The sequence below is a fragment of the Leptonychotes weddellii genome, chromosome 10 (assembly GCF_054177405.1).
Source record: "Leptonychotes weddellii isolate Sample4059 chromosome 10, ASM5417740v2, whole genome shotgun sequence".
Lineage (NCBI taxonomy): Eukaryota > Metazoa > Chordata > Mammalia > Carnivora > Phocidae > Leptonychotes > Leptonychotes weddellii.
Window position 1 is genome coordinate 119,029,940 of NC_138378.1, and position 20,098 is coordinate 119,050,037.

General features: G+C 52.1%; 1 protein-coding gene across 3 annotated transcripts in view; it reads right to left on the reverse strand.

Moving 5' to 3' along the window:
• Positions 1 to 33: 33 nt before the first annotated feature.
• The window catches only part of RNF144A (ring finger protein 144A), a 74,512-nt gene continuing 54,447 nt past the window's right edge, over positions 34 to 20,098 (reverse strand). Inside the window, exons 2-6 of one of the 3 annotated variants that reach the window (XM_081797250.1) lie at positions 19,599 to 19,744; positions 9,260 to 9,364; positions 9,049 to 9,109; positions 3,187 to 3,394; positions 34 to 2,406 (exon numbers count right to left, since the gene is read on the reverse strand). In XM_081797250.1, the coding sequence (XP_081653376.1) occupies positions 1,887 to 2,406; positions 3,187 to 3,394; positions 9,049 to 9,109; positions 9,260 to 9,364; positions 19,599 to 19,733 (1,029 nt within the window). In that variant the 5' untranslated portion in view covers positions 19,734 to 19,744 and the 3' untranslated portion in view covers positions 34 to 1,886. Of the gene's footprint in view, positions 2,407 to 2,464; positions 2,566 to 3,186; positions 3,395 to 9,048; positions 9,110 to 9,259; positions 9,365 to 19,598; positions 19,745 to 20,098 lie in introns of those variants that run through there. The other 2 variants (XM_081797249.1, XM_081797251.1) reach the window with 2 other exon arrangements.

Consider the following 20,098-nt stretch of genomic DNA (forward strand, 5'->3'; position numbering starts at 1 on the left):
GCGGGACCCCGCGGGGGGGGGGGCGGGGGGAGGGGCCCTGTCAGCACCAGCAAGGCTAAAACCATTAGTGCAACTATAAGGGGCCAAGGCCACTTGTTATTCAATGTTATAAAATGAAACTAAGACTCCATAAAACAATCGCCAAAAAAACCTGTGGATCAGCCAGTTGGATTTAAGGGGAAAAAAGCAATATTGGTATGTATTTAAGTTTAGATATGTGTAGACAAAAGAAATTATGACAAAAGCTTATAAAGAAGGTGTCTGCGTAATGGGGTGATGGTCAAATCTTATGTCTTCGTTCATATATTTGTATAATTTCCAAAGGATCGATGATAATTTTTATGCACTTTGCTATTGTCAGAAAAAAATAAATGTTACAAAAACATGCTCATCGATCAGTTAGATCTACTGGGCCTGTCTTTACAGAATCACTTTCCTGAAAAGTCTGGCTTGCAGCGGTTGGCGTGATGGGCTGTTAGCCTGGGGTCACGTGCTGGTGCTATGCAGACTGGCCGTGTCTGGGCCTCAGGCCTCTCAGGGCGAGCATGCTGGAAGATCACACACGACAACAGCACACCGCAGCATCGAGCACGGGTGAAGCTGGCCGATAAATGACAGCAATCATTCTATGCTGCTAATAAAGAGATGACATAGATATTTTGGTGTGACTCCGGAAGAATGTCCATCCTATGCCATTAAATTTAAAAAGAAAGCTAAAAAATATGTGCATGAGAACATGTGGATGAAAAAATGGTAAACTGCTACAAGCAGTTATCACTATAGGAACACATTTGCTGTATTATCTGAACTCACTGCATCAGTCCAACATCACCAGGAGAAAAATGATCTCCCACTGGAGTGAGCAGCCCTTCTAGAACCTAATGCATTCATGAGCATACATGCACTGAAAGCGAGCAAATTCTGGCATTTGGAGTGCGTTCTGGTGGAAGGATCTTCTACAAGCATCATGGTAAATATAACGATTAAAATCGTTTGACTTTAGTATGAGCTATCTGATAATGAGGGGAGGCGCCTCCTCAGTGAGGCGTGGGCTCCAGCTGAATGCGGTCCTGGGCTGTTCACCAGGAGGTGGTGACCAGTGAGGACATGGCGGCAGGAGGCAGAGTGTCCTCGCGCGAGGAGCATGGGGTCCAGAGACAGACAAGCCCCAGCCGTGCAGCTCGGGTATCAGCAGCGTGCAGTGTGCCCATCCCATCCGCTGCTCGGAGTGCACCTCAGGGTGCAGCGAAGCTTGAACGGGTTTCCGTGCACGTGGTACACAACCCAGAACCTGGCAGGGGGGCAGTAAGCACTCAGCAAGTGGCAGTTATTGCAGTCTCTCTGAAGGGCACACTCTCCCCTGCTCCAATTCTTGTCTAATGTGAAGGCAAAACACACAGCAAGCTCGCTGCACAGGACACGACTCCGAATGAGCCAGGGCAGTCACACTCAAGTACCCCCAGCGGACCCCGGGAACACAGTCAGCTCCGCACCATCACAAGCTGTGCCCTCCTGCAGATTGCTGCAAAGAGCCCCCAGTCACGAGGCACCAAATCCAGTGACTGAGGGTGGCTATCGGGTTAGATAACATTGTTTCAGTTTGAAAGCCAGTTGTGACCTTAAAGTAATGGAACTAATTTCCTCATGTGATTCATAAGCTCATTTCGAAGGAAATTCCATGAACGGGGGCAGTGTATCGGTGGGGAATGAAGACCATCTCTTCTCAGGGAGACGTTAAAATGGGAACAGTTCAAATATTTAAGTGCTGGTGTGGTGCGGCGTGCCTAGAAATTCACATGGTATGGACGACAGTTTTCAAACATCTCCCGGCATCTGAATTATATTTCAAATTATTATTAATAACAGCCCTTACTATAAACTCAAATTTATGAAAGTAGATAAGGCGTCTTTGACCACTTCAAGACCTTCACGGGGCAGACACATCGTAGTGACTGAAGCTGGTCAGGTGGTGGTTGGGAGCATGGCTTAAGGGAAGATGGAACGTAAGACAACCCTACTACATGGAAATAGGAGGTAAGCGATTCATCCCGGCATCTGAGTGCTGGCTGGATGCCAAGATCTGGGTGACAAAGCTCAAGCAGGCGCAGGCCGTGATGTGGGGAGCTCAGCCTACTGGAGGAATCGGCCGCACACGCAGATGACCTCCAGCGCAGTGTGGCTGGTGTTGTGACCAATACAGACCATCTCCAGCGAGGGGCCCAGACGGTGGGGTCAGCAGCTCTGCCCTGGGATCGGGGTAGCCTGACGAAGGACGGACGTGAGCCTTGTATTTGAGGGCGGCAAGGAGTCTCCAGGGAAAGGAGGGTGGTGAGGGGCAGGCACAGGCTCAAACGTGCAGACTCGGGAGAGGAAGGACGGGCCAAGAGGCTCTCTGCGCAGGGGGAGCTGCAGGGAGTGGGAGCAGGGCAGCAGAATGGGGAGAGGAAAACAGGGAGCAGCTGGTGACCACACCTCTGGGTGGCCGGTGGGAGTCCCTCGATCAAGAACGCGGCTGCAACAGGCGCAGGGCCAACACCATCTTGGGGAACCCATCTGTGCTACAGACTTTATAGGACATAAATGGCTGAATATTACCAATTCCTTCTGATTCATCCTACTTAACTTTAAGGTACATACACTGATGCTGCAGTGTCCACCTGGGCATCGGCCTGAGGGTCGGACCAGGGGACGAGAGGGCAGAGACGCAGCCATGTTTCCCCCGCTCTTCTAGGGAAGCGCAGGCCCTTGCTCTCAGGCACCTGGAAACCTGTTTTTGGCGATCCCTTTGGTATTTGTAGCTACTGCCCACCTACTCTTGTCCCTGTCCCCGTCTCAGATCACCTTCCACACCATGGAGTCTTGGAAAACTCTAGGTACGACGTGACTTCAAACTCCTGACAGTAATAGGCCATCCATCGGTTTGTCTTTCCGGACAGGCCGAGTGCAGTCAGCTTCCTGTGCACCATTAAAACGCGACTGCTTTGCACAGTACCTGACACATCATCAGTTCTCAAAAATAATCAACCCACCCACCCGCCCGCCCAGGTTTAAATGAGGCTCAAGAGGAAGAGACTGATCCAGAAGCAGTCATGTCTCCGGAGACACATTCAAGGAGCAGCGGCCTCCTTCTCTTCCTCCTCTCCAGCCCTCCGCCCACGCCTTCCGCCGGAGCTGTGCGGAGGGTACCTGGTCTCTCCGGGAAGGAAGGTGATCGGCAAGGTCTCCGGGCAGCCTTGGCCAGGGTGCCAGCTGGCTTTGCAGGCGGAGCAGAATTCCATGTCACAGGCTTTGCACTGCACCAGCTGCGGGGTCTGCAGCCCCATCTCCTGAAGCTGGCACACGGCCTGGCAGGCGGAAGCCGGGCACCAAGTCCGACAGGGGTCCAGGAGCACCTCTAGCACAGGGAGACAAAAATGGGCAAGTCAACGTCTGCACACGAAGGATCTCATGGGGTGTTCGGACTGAGGGATCACATCAGCGCGTGGCTTCACATTTTTAACACTCTTTCTATGTCCTTCACGACCTGGTGCCTGTCTGGCTCTTTCTCCTCCCCTCCTCTCACTCCCCATTTCCGATCCCACCCAAAACACACCCAGTGTCCTTTAGAGATGCTGCTGCCTGCACCCAGAATGCTGGTGGCTCCCAGGAAGCAGCCCCCCACCCCTGACGGCCGGTCTGGGTTCGCTGTGAGTGCCGACAGGCCATGGTCCAGGTGCGCCTTCTGCTTCTTTGTTCACCTCCCCAGAGCGCAGCATCCTGAAGTCAGGCCCACGTCTTCAGTCTTGCTGCCTCACAGTCTGGCCCAGTGCAAGGCACACAGCGGGTCCTCGGACAACGTTTGGTAAGGAGGATGGAAAGAAAGGAGGGAAGGAATGTGGCCAAATTCTTCTCATCAAATGACTCATTTGCCTAAGGCTGTTCCCCCTCCCAAATTTAAACCTAAGCCATGAATTAACTCCTGTGTGAAATGGCCAGGTTGCCTCTCCAAGTGGAGGCCAAGCTGCTAAGAAGCCCCATTATAGGAAGTTAGTGATGGAGTTTATTTTGAAAAACAGGATACCCTCTCGTTTCCACTCCTGATTAGTAGTCCCGAGCTGCCCTTCTTCGTGAACCCGATTAATCGTTTCATTCACCGCCTGTCCGGGGTGACACTGAATCCTCAGCGAGGGGCAGTGGCAGGGAGAACCTGACGGGAAACGACACAATGCTGAGGCTCTGCCAAAAAGCTATCACAGGCCAAAGGATTGGGGTCATTTTCAAAGGCCTTCAAGTAGGCCACTGGTTTCGAAGCTTTTCAGCCGTGGCTATGGGGAAGGAACCGGAGACCACTGGATTCTGCCAGGAAAACTTGGAAGGCAATGAAAGGGACTTGTGAGCTTCCTGGCCATGTGACCGACCAACAGCCAGGGGTGGGTTAAGTTCACCTGCGTCGAAAACAGAATTTGCACGCACTGGGATCTACCACTGCCTGGGGGCTGGATGTGGGCTGGACGTGCGCCCAGACGTCACCTACACGGGCTGCCACAAAACACACGTAGGTGTGCCATGTTCCCCAATTAAATGGGAAGCCAGATTCAACCCTCTAGGAATAAGCTGTGTCAGGTACAGCCCTGAAAACAGTCTTCTATTCCAGGAACGAGAAAGCATTTTCTGCAAAGGAGCAGACAGTGAGTATATTTTAGTCTCTGAGAGTCATGCGGTCTGTCTCCACCGACTCAGCTCTGCTACTGTAGCACAAAAGCAGCCATGCTGATCCGTAAATGAGTGTCCCAATAAAACTTTATTTACAATGCCAAGCCATGGGCCGGCCCACTCTGGGCCCACTGGCCAAAGCTGACCCACTCCTGCTCTAATCTAACTCCTCCTCGACCTGTTGTTTGGAAGGGAGAATTAATCAATGGCAGGAAACTATCAAACTGGTAGGTCTAGGGAAGATTTAGTAGAACCTGCTAATATAAAGGATCTCTGGAATCCAGGAAAATGTGCTCCTTTTTAACTGACCTTCGTTACAGTAATGTAAAACCTTCATGATGTTCCTAATGGTGAGTGAATGAGGAGAATTAGCTCTTGTCATTAGCTGAGTTTCAGGGTCTGCTTTTCTAGGAATGTTTGCGGCCATCAGATCTGGGGGTGGCTGTGGGGTAACGAAGTGGTTGCCCCCGAGGCACATGTGTGGGGAGCTCACCTGAGCCTAGGGGACAGGAGAAAGGAGGAGGGAGAGAAGCCCTCCATGGAGGTCCCCACCCTGGGGAATGAAAGCGAGGCAGGTGACCCCGCTGCACTCCCCTCCCTGGTCTGATTCACCTCCTCATCACGGTCCCCACACGGCTCCCTGTATTCGGTGCTAATGAGTGCTCTGGGGGAGCCCAGCCTCGCCCCAGCTAGATTTTGGGGTCCCCTATGAGCACAGCACCTACGAAGGGCAATGCAGGGTGCAGGCACTTAGCACGCTAACCACCACACAACACGGGGAGAGAGGTCCTCAGCCTGCTCTGTTCTCTTCCATCTCGACGCCGTGGTCAGTGCTGGTCTGTCTGAGAGCGTTGGCAAGCACGCTGCCCTTACACGGACCTTGCGGGATCCCCCTGCTCCGGGCCCCGGCCTCTACCGTGAGGAGTCTGCGGCGTCAGGGCGGGCGGCACTCACTCCCGCACCTCGTGGCCACGACCCACCTCCCACTCCCTCTCCTGGCACAGCGAAGGCAGCTACTAGGCTGCCTCATCGGCAGAGGCCCAGTTATATTAAGGAGCGCAGGGCAAGGAGACCTAGTTAAGGTTTCCATGGTAATGACTTAAATTTTGTGACTTTTGTCCTCGTGGAGCTGTGACAGGAACTGCCTGTCCCCGGGGGAGAGATTTCCTATCAGAGCGGAAAAGGGCAAAGAATCTGTCCCAACCGGCCGAAGGCGAACACCGTTCCCCTGAGGCCAGGACACCTCAAACCCTGCGAATACAGCCCCCGAGGCTCTTCCTGTGGACTTGTACTAACATTCCCATCATCACTCCCATGCCGAATTCCGCCAGCTGGCGTACAAGACAGGAAACGATCAGTAAGAAAATCCACACTGGGGAGCACCAGGGAGCTCTTCTTTTCGGGAAGCATGTAAGTACAGACATCTAGGGCTATGGATCACATATATACCTAACGATATATATTAGGCACGTTGTATCTTCGATACATTGTATCTAATGTCTTACGTAGACACGTCTGGGTAGAGCATAGGTCTTCAAACAAGGCCAGCAGCCTATTTTCTGGCACACCTTAGAAACTAATCTCATCTTCCATCTCCCCAAGACACATTAGTCATAGATAAAGGAAGCAGGTCCCTAATAACTCTGCTTATAAAAAGGCCCAAAACTTTTTAAAAAGGTGCTTTTCTTTTTAAAGTGGTTTTCCTGGCGAAGCGTGCTAAGAGAGGTGGGGTTCTGACTCTCACTACGCAGCTGACCAGGCCTGCGCTCCAGCCGCAGCAGCCCCGTGGCAGCGCATCCCGCCCTGTGGGGACTCCTCGGCCCCAGTCAGGCCTGCTTACGGATGGAGCAGCTCAGCAAGTGAGTTCATCTCTCTGGGCTTTACTCTCGAGGAAAGCACCGACACCACGCAGGACAAGCCCTGACGTCAGCATTCCTCAGACCTGCTGTCCCAAGGATAAAGAGCCCAGGAGGCTGCAGGCCCCGCCTCTGGATGGCAGGAGCTTCAGGAGTGAGGAACAGGGAAAAAACACCTGCAGCCTGTCAGGGTGACTGCTCAGCCAAGAGCACAGGCGAAGCCTGGTGGGGCGTGCGAGGGAGTGAGCCCCCTGCAGAGCCTGCCCCCAGAGGCCTCTGGAGTCTGCCACAGGGGCAGGTGGGCACTCGGAAAGAAAAACAAGCCCACAGCTTCCTTGCCAAAGATGCCAACTGGAGGAGTGGGGGAGAGGAGATGAAAATCAAGCTTGCAATACCTGAAACTAATATAACATTGTGTGTCAACCGTACTCCCAATTTAAAAAAGATCAAGGCTATTACATGAGAGGAGACATGCTAAGACCCAACGGAGACAATGTTTGCAACTTAAACCGATTAGGAACTAAGTGTTGTCAGAGGACCTGGGAGCTGGGTTCTCTTCCCCGGGGCGGCCTCCCTGACTGCATTTCAAAACCAGAAAAGACCGAAACTCGCCTTCTGATCACATCTCAAAACTTGTTTGATGTACTTGCTAGAAGCAATTGCTTTACTTTAGCTCCAACATTTTAACATTTCATTCAGACAGGTCTTTGGTCATATTAAGTCTGAGTTCATTTTGTGTTTTTGTTGCTTTTCACATAGTGCTAGCAAAATGTTCTCAAGTAATAGGCTTGAGAGATTTTGTTCACCTAACTCAAGTTGGCTTCATTTTTATGCAAAGTTTAAAAAAAAAAAAATCCCTGGCTGAGCCAAAGCACTTGAAATTACAAAATATTTGAAAGCACAAAGTTGAAATTATTAGGTAGGAAAATTTATCCAGCTGCATTTTTAAATGAAATTCAAGGTCAGAGAAAGTTAATTTTCTTATAACCCAAATAACTACCAGTTTCTGTCTAGATTCTCTCTGGAAAATATCTTCAGAAGAGCCTGAAAGTCTCAGAAATCCAAATTAATCAATTTTATAGCTCTACATGCTGACTTCTGTATCACATGGTATTACATTTAAACTATAAACCACCCCAAACCAAATGATATATGCCATTTAAATAAAAAAGCTCTTGAAAACAATTTCAATGTCATCAGAATCCTGTTTCATTTTTTTAAGTTGGCCACACACTGCCTTTTTTTTTAGAAGTAAGCCTCAAGAGGAAATGCAACTATCTTTAGCATTTCTTAAAAAAAAAAGGAAGGAAAGAAAGACCTTTGCACATTCAGCTAAGCTAGGAATCTCCTGATCCTTTCCTCTGCTCTATTCTGCGTTCTTCCCATCTTGAGTGTTTTCCTGTAAACGTGCAGCCCAGGGCTGCATCTCAGTAATGAGCGTCTGATGCAGAGGAGGCAGGGAGCGGGGAGAGCGCACTTGAACGATTACAGTCTGAGCTGAAAAGGTCAGAGTTTGGATGTGGTGTCTTCACAGTAAAATTGTGCCTAAGGAGCATCATCTAAACATGTCTGTTATTATGCTCCTTTTCAGGTGAGCCCAAAGTCCAGGATATACATGAGAATGAAGCCAAATGGAAGCCACTGACTCTTTAAAACATCATTTTATGACCTTGGCACACTTCAGAGAGCCAAGCCAAAGACCAGTCCTGGGCATCCAACACGTTTCAATGCTTGGCAAGGCCACCTTGAAAATGTCACCTCCGCTCCGCCCATGCCACACAGTGCTCCTGGGGAACCCTGAGGTCTGTGGCAGGCCTGGCTCCCGCCAAGAGGGTGTGCAGGACACCCTGGAGGTGGGGGCAGATCTGGTCCCCACTGCTACCACCACCCACAAGAGCTGGAAGTGTGGGCAAATTGGTCCACCTCTGTGGGGGCCACGTTAACAGAAGGGGACAAGCTTGCAGGGCCTTCGGGATCCTTACTGAGACAAGGGACTCGGGACCCGGCGCCCACGCGTCCAGACGCGCCCCAGGTGCAAATAAATGCACAGGGAACACTCTCCTGTCAGGATGCCGGTCATTACACTTTCACCCACGCATGGCCTCCCAACTTCCTTCTGCCCCTTTGGATCTTTTAAATTCTGCACCGTCTAAGAATTTAGTCCCCAAACTATTAGCCATAATCCGGCTGCAGAATAATCATGCCCCATGAGGGTCAGATCGCTTTAAACCACTCCCTAAACCCAAATCCCTGCAAACGAGTTGTGTTTCAGGATTCCTTCTTATTGCCACATGGAACCCCAACAAAGGCCTTCCACCTGGGAGCTCTGCAGAGAACTCAAAATGACCACGACATCTCAGAAATCTAATTTACATCGATGCTTTCACTTCCGCTGCAGCCAAAGGATGGACAATCCTATCCCCCAAAAGCGCTCCCTGCGACGTGCCTGCCGCTACTCCACCACGGGAATCGTAACCCGCTAACCCGCCTGGGCACCTACCTCTTTCAAATTGTAGCTTTTTGTATCTTTGCATAATTTCAGCAGCGACCATGCACTCAATCTAAGAAGAAAAAAACACAAACAGGAAGTATGACAAGCTGTGGGCTAGAACACAGCCCAGGTCGGCCTCAGCAGAGCCCACGACCCCCAGCAGAGCTACGCAGGGCGCCCGTGCACCCGTTAAAAACCAGATTTGTTCAGATGCTCGTGCCTCGTCCTCCTGCAGATGGCCCTGTTTAGGGCAGGCCGCATCGGGGCAGCTGATCGCAGTTTCTAGTCCTTCTTTGATCAAGAGCTCGACATACTGTTTCAGGCACTGAAAAAAAACAAAGAACAGAGAAGTGTCTGTCAACATGTTTATTCCTTAAGGGCGAACACCCTGAAATACATAATCCAGCACACCGCCTATTTTCACTATTTTCCTATTTTCACTGTGTAGCCCAGAGCGACCACCATAGTTCTGTTCACTCGACGAGTATTCCAGGCCACAGAACGAAGGCTGCAGGTGGGGTCCCTGCACACAAGTTCAGCAAATACCACGCCAGTGCATCTCACAGTAGGAGGAAAGGAGGAGAGGGAGGTCGGGAAGGAGCATTTCTCAAATGCATATCAGACGCCAGGCACTGTACTCAATCCTTCCTATTCCATTGTTTCACGTACGCCTAAGATCATTCTTACAGGAAAGGGAGGACAGTTGCACCTTTCAGGTGTGAACAGAGTCACTGAAGAAGGGGCTCGCCGGCTGAGCCAGACAGCAAGGGCAGAGCCCCGACTCAAGCCCGGCCTGGCTCGACTCGGAAATGCCCCTGCGCTCCCCGAGAACCTGCACAGATGCCAATCCTCACCCCGGACACCCCACTTCCCAGCAGTTACTTACTACAACTGCACCTACTTGAAGGACTGCTCAAAGTCTCGGGTCAGACAGACAAAGTGGGAGACACAGCAGAGTTCTATGGAGGAGGATGAGGTCGTACACAGTACCGATTTACTCCTGCCTCAGTCTACGAGCCTGGGAAGCCCACACTCTCCTGAAGAGCACATTATGAAGCACATTAGAAAAGACATGGCCTCCCCTGGTAGGCTCACTACCAAAAGTAAAATGAGACAGACTTTGAAACGCTCATAGGAGAACTCAAAGAGCACAGAAACTGTGGCCATTAGGTGGAGAAACCAGCGAAAACCATCTCAACAGCATCCCCGTATCAACCTGCAATCACAGCCCCAGTCCAGTATTTGGGGTTCATGATGCCAACACCACTGTTATATTAGCACTATTAAAAATAATCGTGATTCGGGGCACCTGGGTGGCTCAGTCGGTTAAGCATCTGCCTTTGGTTCAGGTCATGATCTCGGGGTCCTGGGACAGAGTCCCCCATCAGGCTCCCCGCTCAGCAGGGAGCCTGCTTCTCCCTTTCTCTCTGCCTCTCCCCTGCTTGTGCTCTCTCTCTCTCTTACTTGCACAGTCTCTCTCGAATAAATAAAATCTTAAAAAAAAAAAGTAATAGTGATTCATCAAGAAAAGCCCATTATCTATGTTTCCTAAGCCTCTACCTCCCCTCAAATGTGCACTCCATCGCCCTAGAAGGACCCGCGGTCATTAATAATGGCTGTGCCTAAACTGGAATCCAGCTGCAATTCCCACTAGCTCTATGCCTATGCCTGGAACACGTCTGTTACTCTCCTTCTACCAGCCTCATTTTCCCCACCTGCACTTTGGGGGGCTTTTAACCCACATCACGGTGGAGTTGTAAGAATTTCGTGGAAGAGAATCTAGAAGATGACATGGAAAACTGTATGCCTGATTATATAAATAATAATATGATCTAAATGGGTAATTCTCACCCTTCTAGCACATCAGAATATTTCAAACACTAGAGACACGAGGTAGCCATTTCTTTTAAAAATACAAATTAAGGTAATCCTCAGCACCATTTCCCACAGCCTTTCTCGAGAGCACCAAACAGAATGCGAGGCTTCATGCGACAACTGCAATGTGGGCGCCCAGAGCCCAGCCCCTAGTCCAGCCTGCATTCCTCGGTCCTGCCCGGGCTCCCCGTGAGTGCAGAGGCCCCCTGAACTTCCGCGATGCATGGGTCACCGACATCTCGCCGGCGCAATGGTTTTGGAGAGTTCCCAGAGAACCAACCGGGTATGGATGAGCCGCGTGCAGGAGGGCTGTCTGCAGTCTCAGAGGTACACTCATCAAAACCCACACCAGAAGGAAGCGAGGCAGCTGAGAGAGAAGGGGGCAGTCACATGGAGCCACCAGCAGGCCTGCCTGCCCCCCGCTCTGGCCATGAGCACCAGCGCAGCTGTCTGGGGGAGACAGCCACGCTATGGTTTGGTGCCTGCCACCCTTGCAACAATGCTGTGCTTCCAGTCGGGAGGAACCTGGAATGTGCTGCATCTGGCTGGGTGACCGGTGAGGAGGGGGGAAGACTGAAGGCAGGGCTAGACAGACCCACGGAAGCGTTGTACACAGAGGCCACGGACGGGCTCCCTGACGAGTTCGGGCCACGGCTCCCTTGACCGTAAAACAGGGATGGCCCCCTGGTTGGGTTTGTGATTGTAAGAAAGAACATAAAAGTACCAGCACAATTGGGGCGCCTGGGTGGCTCAGTCGTTGGGCGTCTGCCTTCGGCTCGGGTCGTGATCCCGGGGTCCTGGGATCGAGCCCCGCTTCGGGCTCCCTGCTCGGCGGGAGGCCTGCTTCTCCCTCTCCCACTCCCCCCTGCTGTGTTCCCTCTCTCACTGTGTCTCTCGCTGTCAAATAAATAGATAAAATCTTTAAAAAAAAAAAAAAAAAGTACCAGCACAATTTCCGGGGCACAGAACCCGCTCCGCCTCCGCTTTGTCTATCTGCACGAAAGGACTCCTAGAGTCAGGGGCACAAAAATGTATCGAAACCTTAGCCGCAAGATGATGATTTTACTTTTTGTCCTCAGTTTGTGCATCTGGGATCTCTGGAGAACACTGCAATGCCGTAAACTCTCAAAGCGCCGTGCAGGGCTGCATACCACGGGGGGGAGACTCTGCGCCCCCGAGAGGCACAGCACAACACTTAGCGCCCGTGGGAAACTCCTAGCAGGGGATCCGTAGGACTCTGAACATCCTTGTTCAAGAACGGGCCGGCAGCAAAACCACCAGTGTGTCACGTCTGGCTGGATCATTCAGAGGCCTCTGCACAATGTGCAAAATGACTATGTTCCGGGAGCATCGATTTGTTTACTATATAAAAAGAGATGAGGATCCAAGTGCCCGGCCAACCATCCATGGAAAACCAGCCCAGTCTTCTTCCAGATACGAAGTGGGTCATGACTCACAAGCCATGTTTTTCAATCTAATAGCAAAAAGAGGTCTTAAAAGGAGCACAAGAGAATGGGCAGAGAAACTTCTGTAAAAATAAATACGTAGTACAAAAAGCAGGGATCGATGGATTTCCTGCTCATGTTGCTTGGAGCTCTCAGCGATCAGTGTCTTCACCTGAGCTGCATTAGCCAACGTCCCAAGCGTCAGGAGAGGTGCCATGGCTCCCAGTTTACAGATGACAAAACAAAGCCTCGGGGAAGCTAAGAACGGGCTCAAAGACATACTCTGCACGTAGAGGAGCTGGGGCTCAAGTGTGCCTGACTCCAAAGAGGGGGGGTTTTGTTTTTAATTTCTGCCTTCTTCCTCAGTTAAGAACTATTTCATATGCAATCATTTATTATGTATTTTCAGTTACCTCCTACTTTTTTTTTTTTTTTTTTACTAGAACACAGAATTGTATGTACTTTTTTTTGTTTGTTTTTTTAAAGTAGGTTTCACGCCCAGCACAGGGCCCAATGCAGGGCTTGAGCTCACGCCCTGAGATCAAGAGCTGAGCTGAAATCAAGAGTCAGACCCTTAACTGACTGAGCCACCCAGGCGCCCCTGTTGTATGTACTTTAAGCTGGCAAAGTCGGAGTCACCCTGGAATGCATCCGTACATGCCCATGATTCTCGGATGCAACAATGGTCCGAGACACCAAGCCCCCACGGCCACTGCGGGGGGAAAAAGACGCTCCTGCAGGTCGGGATAGTGCCCTATTCCTGACGTCCCGGTGGGGAGTGGGGTCCCCCCCACCCCAGCAGAGTCAGTAAGGCTTCCCAGAGGCGACACGCTGGCCAGAGGGACAAGGACATCCCAGGAAAGGGGGCATCCGCTGCACAAAGGGCAGAAGGAGGAAGGGGAGGTGTCAAGAGCCACAGAAATGTTCCAGGCATTTCATTTTCCGTTTTGTTTTCCAACTGTCTGAAACGAAGTTCCAAAGAGGAGACGGCATTGCATATTTGCTCCGAAAGCTCTGCTTCGGTTTCCTGCCAAGGAGAAGTGGGCCACAGAGAGCCAGCGGCCTCGCCTGAGCTACAGCAAGTCTCCGTGGTGTCTGTTTTCTCACTTGAAGGCCTGCAGGCTGCTGAAGATCCTGAGAGCGGGAGAACACCGCTCAGAAACTGCTCCGAGGACCCGGCGTAGCTTATGCTCCTCGGGGATCCACTACTTAGGAACAGGCAGGTCCAAGCAACTGCGGTGGGACCCCACTGAACGCCGTTTGAAGAGCAAGGGCCTTGGAAGCACAGACCTGCGTCTGAATCCCGGCTTACCCACCTCCCAGCTGTGCGCAAGGAACCTCACCTCCCAGAGCCCCCGTTCCACGTGTTATGGGAGGAGATAAGCCTGCCACCACCAAGCCCATTCCAGCCAGGAGACCAACCCGAGGTGGCTACGGTCACCTGCTCGGGCAGGCACCACGTGCTTTCCGTGGGCAGCAGCCCGGCAGCCCCCATGGCTACCGCCACCCCGAGTATTAGTGTACTGCTGGCCCTGCAGGCAGGTAGGCACCCAGGGAACGTATACCCCTCTGCAGGCTTGTGATTACAGATGCCCAGTAAGGACGTGGAGCCACAGATCTGGCGTGAAAGTCTCTCTGAAGAGCACCAAGTCGGAAGCCCGCGGGTTTGTCAGCTGCTTGGGGTTTCTAGTTCGATTCAGCTGGTAGGCACGGAGCACCTGCTTTTGTGAGAGGGCGCGCTGGAGCCGAGCCGGGAGCGGCAAGGCTTGGGGGGCCCTCCTTCACCACAATCAAAGCAAAGGGAGAGACTAACCAGCTGTGGGTTAGGTGAGGCCGGCGCTGGGCAGGGGCGTGTTCATTCAGGGCAGGCAGAGCACAGAGTGCCCATTCCCATGTCAGGTCCACACAAAGCACAGCAACCCCAGGAGAAGGGCTGGCTTGACCACGGGTGTGTCAAACGGCGGCCCGTGGGGAGCGGAAAGGCAGGAGGGCGCCCGGGCCGCGTGCAGCAGTAGGGCTCCGTGTGCGGAGGTGGTGGAGACTCCTTCCCCGTGGAGTGGATTTACCCCAGCAGAGGCCACATGAAAGAACTCAGTCTCAGTGGGGTGAGGGTAAACCTGAGTGGGGCAGGGAGACCAGGGGAAAGTGGCTCAGGCCAACAGTCCCCATCAGGGCAGTGAGTGGCCCTGGCTTAGGGAAGTGACAGCCATGGCAACTCGTGGCGGGGAACTGGGCACATCCCACAGCCTGGCCTGGAACCAGCAGGGATTGGAAAAATTGACCATCAAAACGAGGCGTCCCCTGGGGAGTCCTGCAGGAGGGGTTACCAGCCCTGCTGACGGGGTACCAGAGGGCTGTTCTGAGAACCCCGCCATGGCCAGTGATGACAGGCAGGCTCTGATGAGGCAGGACCCAGAGTGGGGCGCAGGATGAGGCTGAGGGTGACCCGGAGGCCTGAAGAGGACTCAGTCCCGCTCTGACAACCTGCGGCTTTTCTGAGGACTCAGGGGCCTTGGCACCACTGGTCTCCACAGAACACAGAGCCTCCTCTGCAGGGGCACATCCTTCCCTGGGGTGGGTGGGGGGGCACAGCCTCCTCTGCAGGGGGCACACGCCCCTCCCACCACACCGGTAAACAAGCTGCCAGAGAAGCAACAAGTGTGGACAACACTTTCTATCTGCTGAATGTAAAAACCAAAGTCACAAAGGAGCAAACATGAGTCTTTAAGCAAACCTCACCTTTACTGCAGAGACTTCCCACTGGAAGGCAAGTCAGAGGTACCGCAGTGGGAGGGTGTTAACCCACATACATTACAGACAGAAACATTAAGAAGTCATCATGTCATCCACTCAACAAATACTAGGAGCCAAAACTATGGAAGAACAGAGAAGCCCTGGGGGGACTACCGCTAATGGGAGAATCCGTGCGCTTCTGTGTGCGGTTCTGTGGTTCTGTGGGATCTCTGTGTGTTTGGATTAAGAAGGCCCATGACAGGGGACGCAAATACGTGACTCTGAGGCCCAAGCGGGGGACAATGTGAGTCCTTGCACAGCTGCTCAGAATTGGGAAGCCTGAGGGCTCATTCCAGTAGAGGGAGGCTCCGCTCATTTCGCCTCATTACGCTAAGCTATCTCAACTGTCCATAGAACTGAAAATTATTCCATCAAACAGAGAAACCAACAGTGTGTTTGTTCTGTACCTCATGGATACGAAGGGGCCGGGGGCACCGTTAAGTACCTCCATTGGGGTACCCTGCCAGCAATGGGGCAGGGTTCCAGGGCCCCAACTGCAAGAGACCTGGATGGGTCTCCTGGGTAAGAATGGGGGGGGGCCACGGGATGGAGAATCCAGTGCACGAAACAGGGAGAAAGCAGACCCCGAGTATCCTTCTTCAGCTGGAAGGTGCCAGGACCCAGGGGTGTATGGAGGAAGGCCCCTGCCCTGAAGTGTGGCCCACAAATGACTCCAGAGCAGCCTCCAGGCCTGCATGAAGTTTCCCAGCAGAGAGTCAGCGTTTTCTTAGGGGCCACTAGTAGATAAGCGTCGGATCTGGAGGCAAGCAACAAGCGTGCTGGAGTGGAGGCAACCAGAGAGCATTCTTGAGCAGGCCCTTTCGTCTTTCTGAGCTGCTGCGTCTCTTCATGAGATGGGAGAATTCTGGCCACTTCACCGGGTTTTATGACAAGTGGGATAAATGTGGTATGGCCCCAGCAATTAACAAATGTTATTCCCCATCCTTTTCTACCCACAAGGCAGAGTTTTAGAGGGAACCTAAAAGCCAGAGATAAAGACAAAAACCACTGTGGCGTGCCTGTGAGCAGTGTGGGCAGAGCATCTGAGGGGTCTGGGTGGCGCCCCGAGACCATGCAGATCAGAAAGCAGGTCTGCCACAGGGACACAGAAAGGCCCTGCTGAGGTACTAGGCCATGTGGCCGCCATCTTGGCAGCTGGAAGCCCCGGCCCTCTGGTCCATTCTCAGCCTCGAACCTCAAGGCACCTCACCCTGCAAGTATGCCTTTCCCCATTGAGAGACCCAAGACTAGGACGAGGCCCTCTACACGACTGGGCCCCAGCCCACAGAGAAGAGGCCGGGCGCTGTGCCCCACAGAGCCCCCAGGAGCCAACGTGCAGGACAGAGATAATCCACTGGGCTCATGGCCCCCAAGCTCTACACTGACAGAGAGGCCTGCTTTCAACCACTTGACATAGTTTTAGTCTCCCCTGTAGACCTTCGTTTGAATAGAGACCCTGAGCTGAAGAACACTTTGAAACTACTCCCCAGGATTCACTCTTACCATGTGGTGCACGAGTGAGCTTCCTCTAAATCTGGAGACACTATGAGCTCTCAGGCTCGCCTCAGGGGGAGGAAGAGGCAGAACCAGAGCAAGAGCAGCTGCAATAGTGAAAATAAGAAAAATAAGAGAAACATCTGGCTCCTAGGACATTAAGCCATTTAGAACTCAAGCACCGACCACTCCAGTGACAAACATTTTTTTGAGCACCACTGAGTGCCAAAGTTTAGAGGACGATGAAACAAAACAAAATCCCCGCGCCTCTAGTGGGGGACATAGGTAAGCAGACATCACAACACAGTAGGACAAAAGGAACCAGATATAAGAGGAGCTGGAAGCTTCCACAGTTAGGAACAGTTGAGTGTAGGAACTGAGGACGTGGGGAGAGGGTGGGGACCGGAGCTTTGAGGCTGGATAAAGGCAGGGACCCGATTACACGGTGGCATTTGCACTCAAGAGGGTCCGAACTACAGAGGGGTCATTTGAGCTAGCTATCAGAGAAAGCGTGAGATAGAGCCATTACGGACAGACAGGCAAAAGTGGGGGTGTCATGGGATGAGGGGCTGGATTGGGAGGGTTTTTCTAGGAAAGGTTTCCACTGGGTTCTAAAGCATACCACTGACAGAGTGGGCAGGGTCTGGAGGGGCACGAGACCAGAAAGGCAGTAACCCCTCTAAGGCTGCGTTGGGTCGTCAACCGCCCCCGACCCCCCGCCCCAGGCCAGAGCCACACAGGAAGCTGAAGGCTTGGGGGCCGGACCGTAGGTACATTTTCCAGTGAGACCAACTTTCCTGTGTGGCACCGTCTGCCTCATCTGGCCATTGTGGAAAGCACACTCGACTACAAATCCTAAGTCCCGGCTTCCTCCAGGATGGGCTCCACCATTAACTACTGGGGGACCCAACATACAGAGGAGGCCTCGGAGGCCGCCGAGGTCAGAAACAGAACCTGCGTTTCAAGGCAGAAATGCCTGACTGCACCACCCTGGTTTCCCCTTGGACCCTTCCTTCCTTGAGGTCAACCTCCCTCAGAACTTAATGGTCATTGTCCAGGGATTATTTATGAAGAGGGCTTCCTTCTGTCTTAGACAATTTTCTCTCTTTCCTCTTTCCCACCTTCTCCTGTCTGTCCCCCAGGAAAGGGGCAGTTACGACTCCTCTGGCCGTGGGCCGAGGTGGTGGGCCCGGGGTGACGGGAGGCCACACGCACAGGAGAAATGGGGCGCGGGCACCTCCCCCACTCTCGGTCTGTCAACACGCAGGTGCTTCCTCTCTTCACGCTGCAGAAACAAGCGCGACTATTTTTTCAACATTTTCATTTTAGTACCTGGTTGTGGGAAAAAGAAAAATCTCCACTGTCCTGCTATCTCTTAGAACTGCAGATGCCCCTCTTTGTGCTATTTCCCTCCCTTCGAAGTCCCCCCACACTTCCTACTTTAAGCACTTGATGTGAATTAGAGTTGCTTACTTGTTTTTACTACAATTCTCTAGAAACAGAAAACCAAAACAACAATGAAAGCAAGGAAAGGTGGGGGGGGAGGAGCGGGTGACTGAGACCCAGCAAGGTCACCGGAGGGCACAGGGCAGAGGGGACTGACTCCACCTGTGGAGACCACAAAGACTTTCCCTCAGACAAGGGGGAGGCGATTTGCATGAAGCAAAATCTTTAATCCCTCCTGCTGCTCCCCCATCCTAGCTCTTCCTCTAGAAGTGAAACTAAGTCCCATTCACAGTGTTAATGGCTGGAGGTCCCTCTCTCCGCCTCTCCCACATCCCTCTCCTGCCCATCCTTTCCCATCTCAGGAAAATGCCAAAAGCAATTTCCTGCCCTCCAGGTTGAAGTGACTTTCCTGAGGATTTGATGAGCCGCATTTCTTGCAGACCAACACTGAGGCAGACTCAGTGCCCTGTATCCAGTGAACTTTTAGTGATTAGCAGTCGTGAGTCCTGAGTAGACCAGGTGTTTAAGGGGTACAGAATCCTGTCCCCCAGAAAGCCGGCGTCCGAAGCCAGAAGATGGACACGTGAAGGTCTGCAAAGCTCCAGCTCCCTATCTCTGAAATGGACATGATACTGTTGAACATGCCCATGTTGCAGAGACATCAGAAGACATGAAGTAAGGTCTATAAAACGAGGGCAGGAGGGGAGAACACGGCTCCTGCAAAAGGGTAGGGAAGGCCGTCTGGTGACAGATTTTAACCTAGACATTTGAAAAATACACCAGCAGGCCACCCAGATGGTCCATTTATAACACAGTTAAATTCAGAAGCAACTTTTTGGTTTTTTTTAATAGTTGGAAGAAAGCAGTTCTTTTTGGACCTTTTTCTTTTTTATTCCTTGAGTGGGAAGAAAAATCAAGTAGAATTCAATAAAATGAACTGAAAATAAACCCCATATCCTCATTTTCTCTTTCTGACGGGTGAAATGCTGGGTCTGAGTTAGGCCTGATGGAAAGAGAAGTCCCTATAATCGCTAAGAGCAGATCATCTGGCCCCAAATAATACTGGCTACCTCTTACAGAAGTTTAAACGTGATTTCAACATCCTCTTTAGCATGACATGGGTGCAAGTTGACATGAACAGCCAAATATTCTCACTGCACACTCATTAGGTTAGCACTCTGTTATAATCGCAAGCATGTAATTGTTAAACTTAAAAGGAGGTAGGGTGAAGCTTTTTCTTTCTGGAAAGGAAAGCACAGGTCATGATCAGGTTTTCTCAACTGCATCACTAGCTTCTAAAATTCTGTTTAACCGCTGACCTTTGCATCACGAGCACCTGTGATGGAAACCTGCTTGGGTGCCTGACTGACTTCAAGGCGGATTCTGTCAGTAACCGCATGAGAGACTCTGTCCCTGGCAAAAGTGGGATCCAAGGCCACTAAAAACGAATGCAAGAGCCTCCCCCTGAAACTGCTTTTAACAGTTGTTTTCTCCCAAGAGACCAACCAGAGTACAGAAGATGCACTGGCACTGGGCGATGGTCGTCATCTGCTCCACTGGGTACTCCCCGAGACAGAGCTTGCACGACACCAGCGGATCGAGGGCCAGGTCCCACGTGGGCCGGCACCGCGCTGTGGTCATGGCAGAACAGTCTGAAACGAGAGAAGTGCAGGCCATCAGACCCCCCATGCAAACCCACCGGGAGAACCCAAGCGGGGATCACTTCCGGCTGCAGCGGGGGGCCCTGGGAGGGGGCCCACGGTTCTAGACAACGCATTTGGGTCCTCTGAGTTGTAACCAGGGGTTCCTGACTTGGGTCTGTGGGTGACCCCTTTCCCATGCTGGTGGTCATGATCGTGTCTACCCTCAAAATGACAAACGACCCGTCCCATCCCTCCATCCTTCCTCTGGGCATTGAGTAAGACCCCTCCCACCAACCAAGCACCTAGACTAGGAGGGCAAACCTTAGCAAGCATGAAAAAGAAGTTTTTGTTAAAACAGTCTGA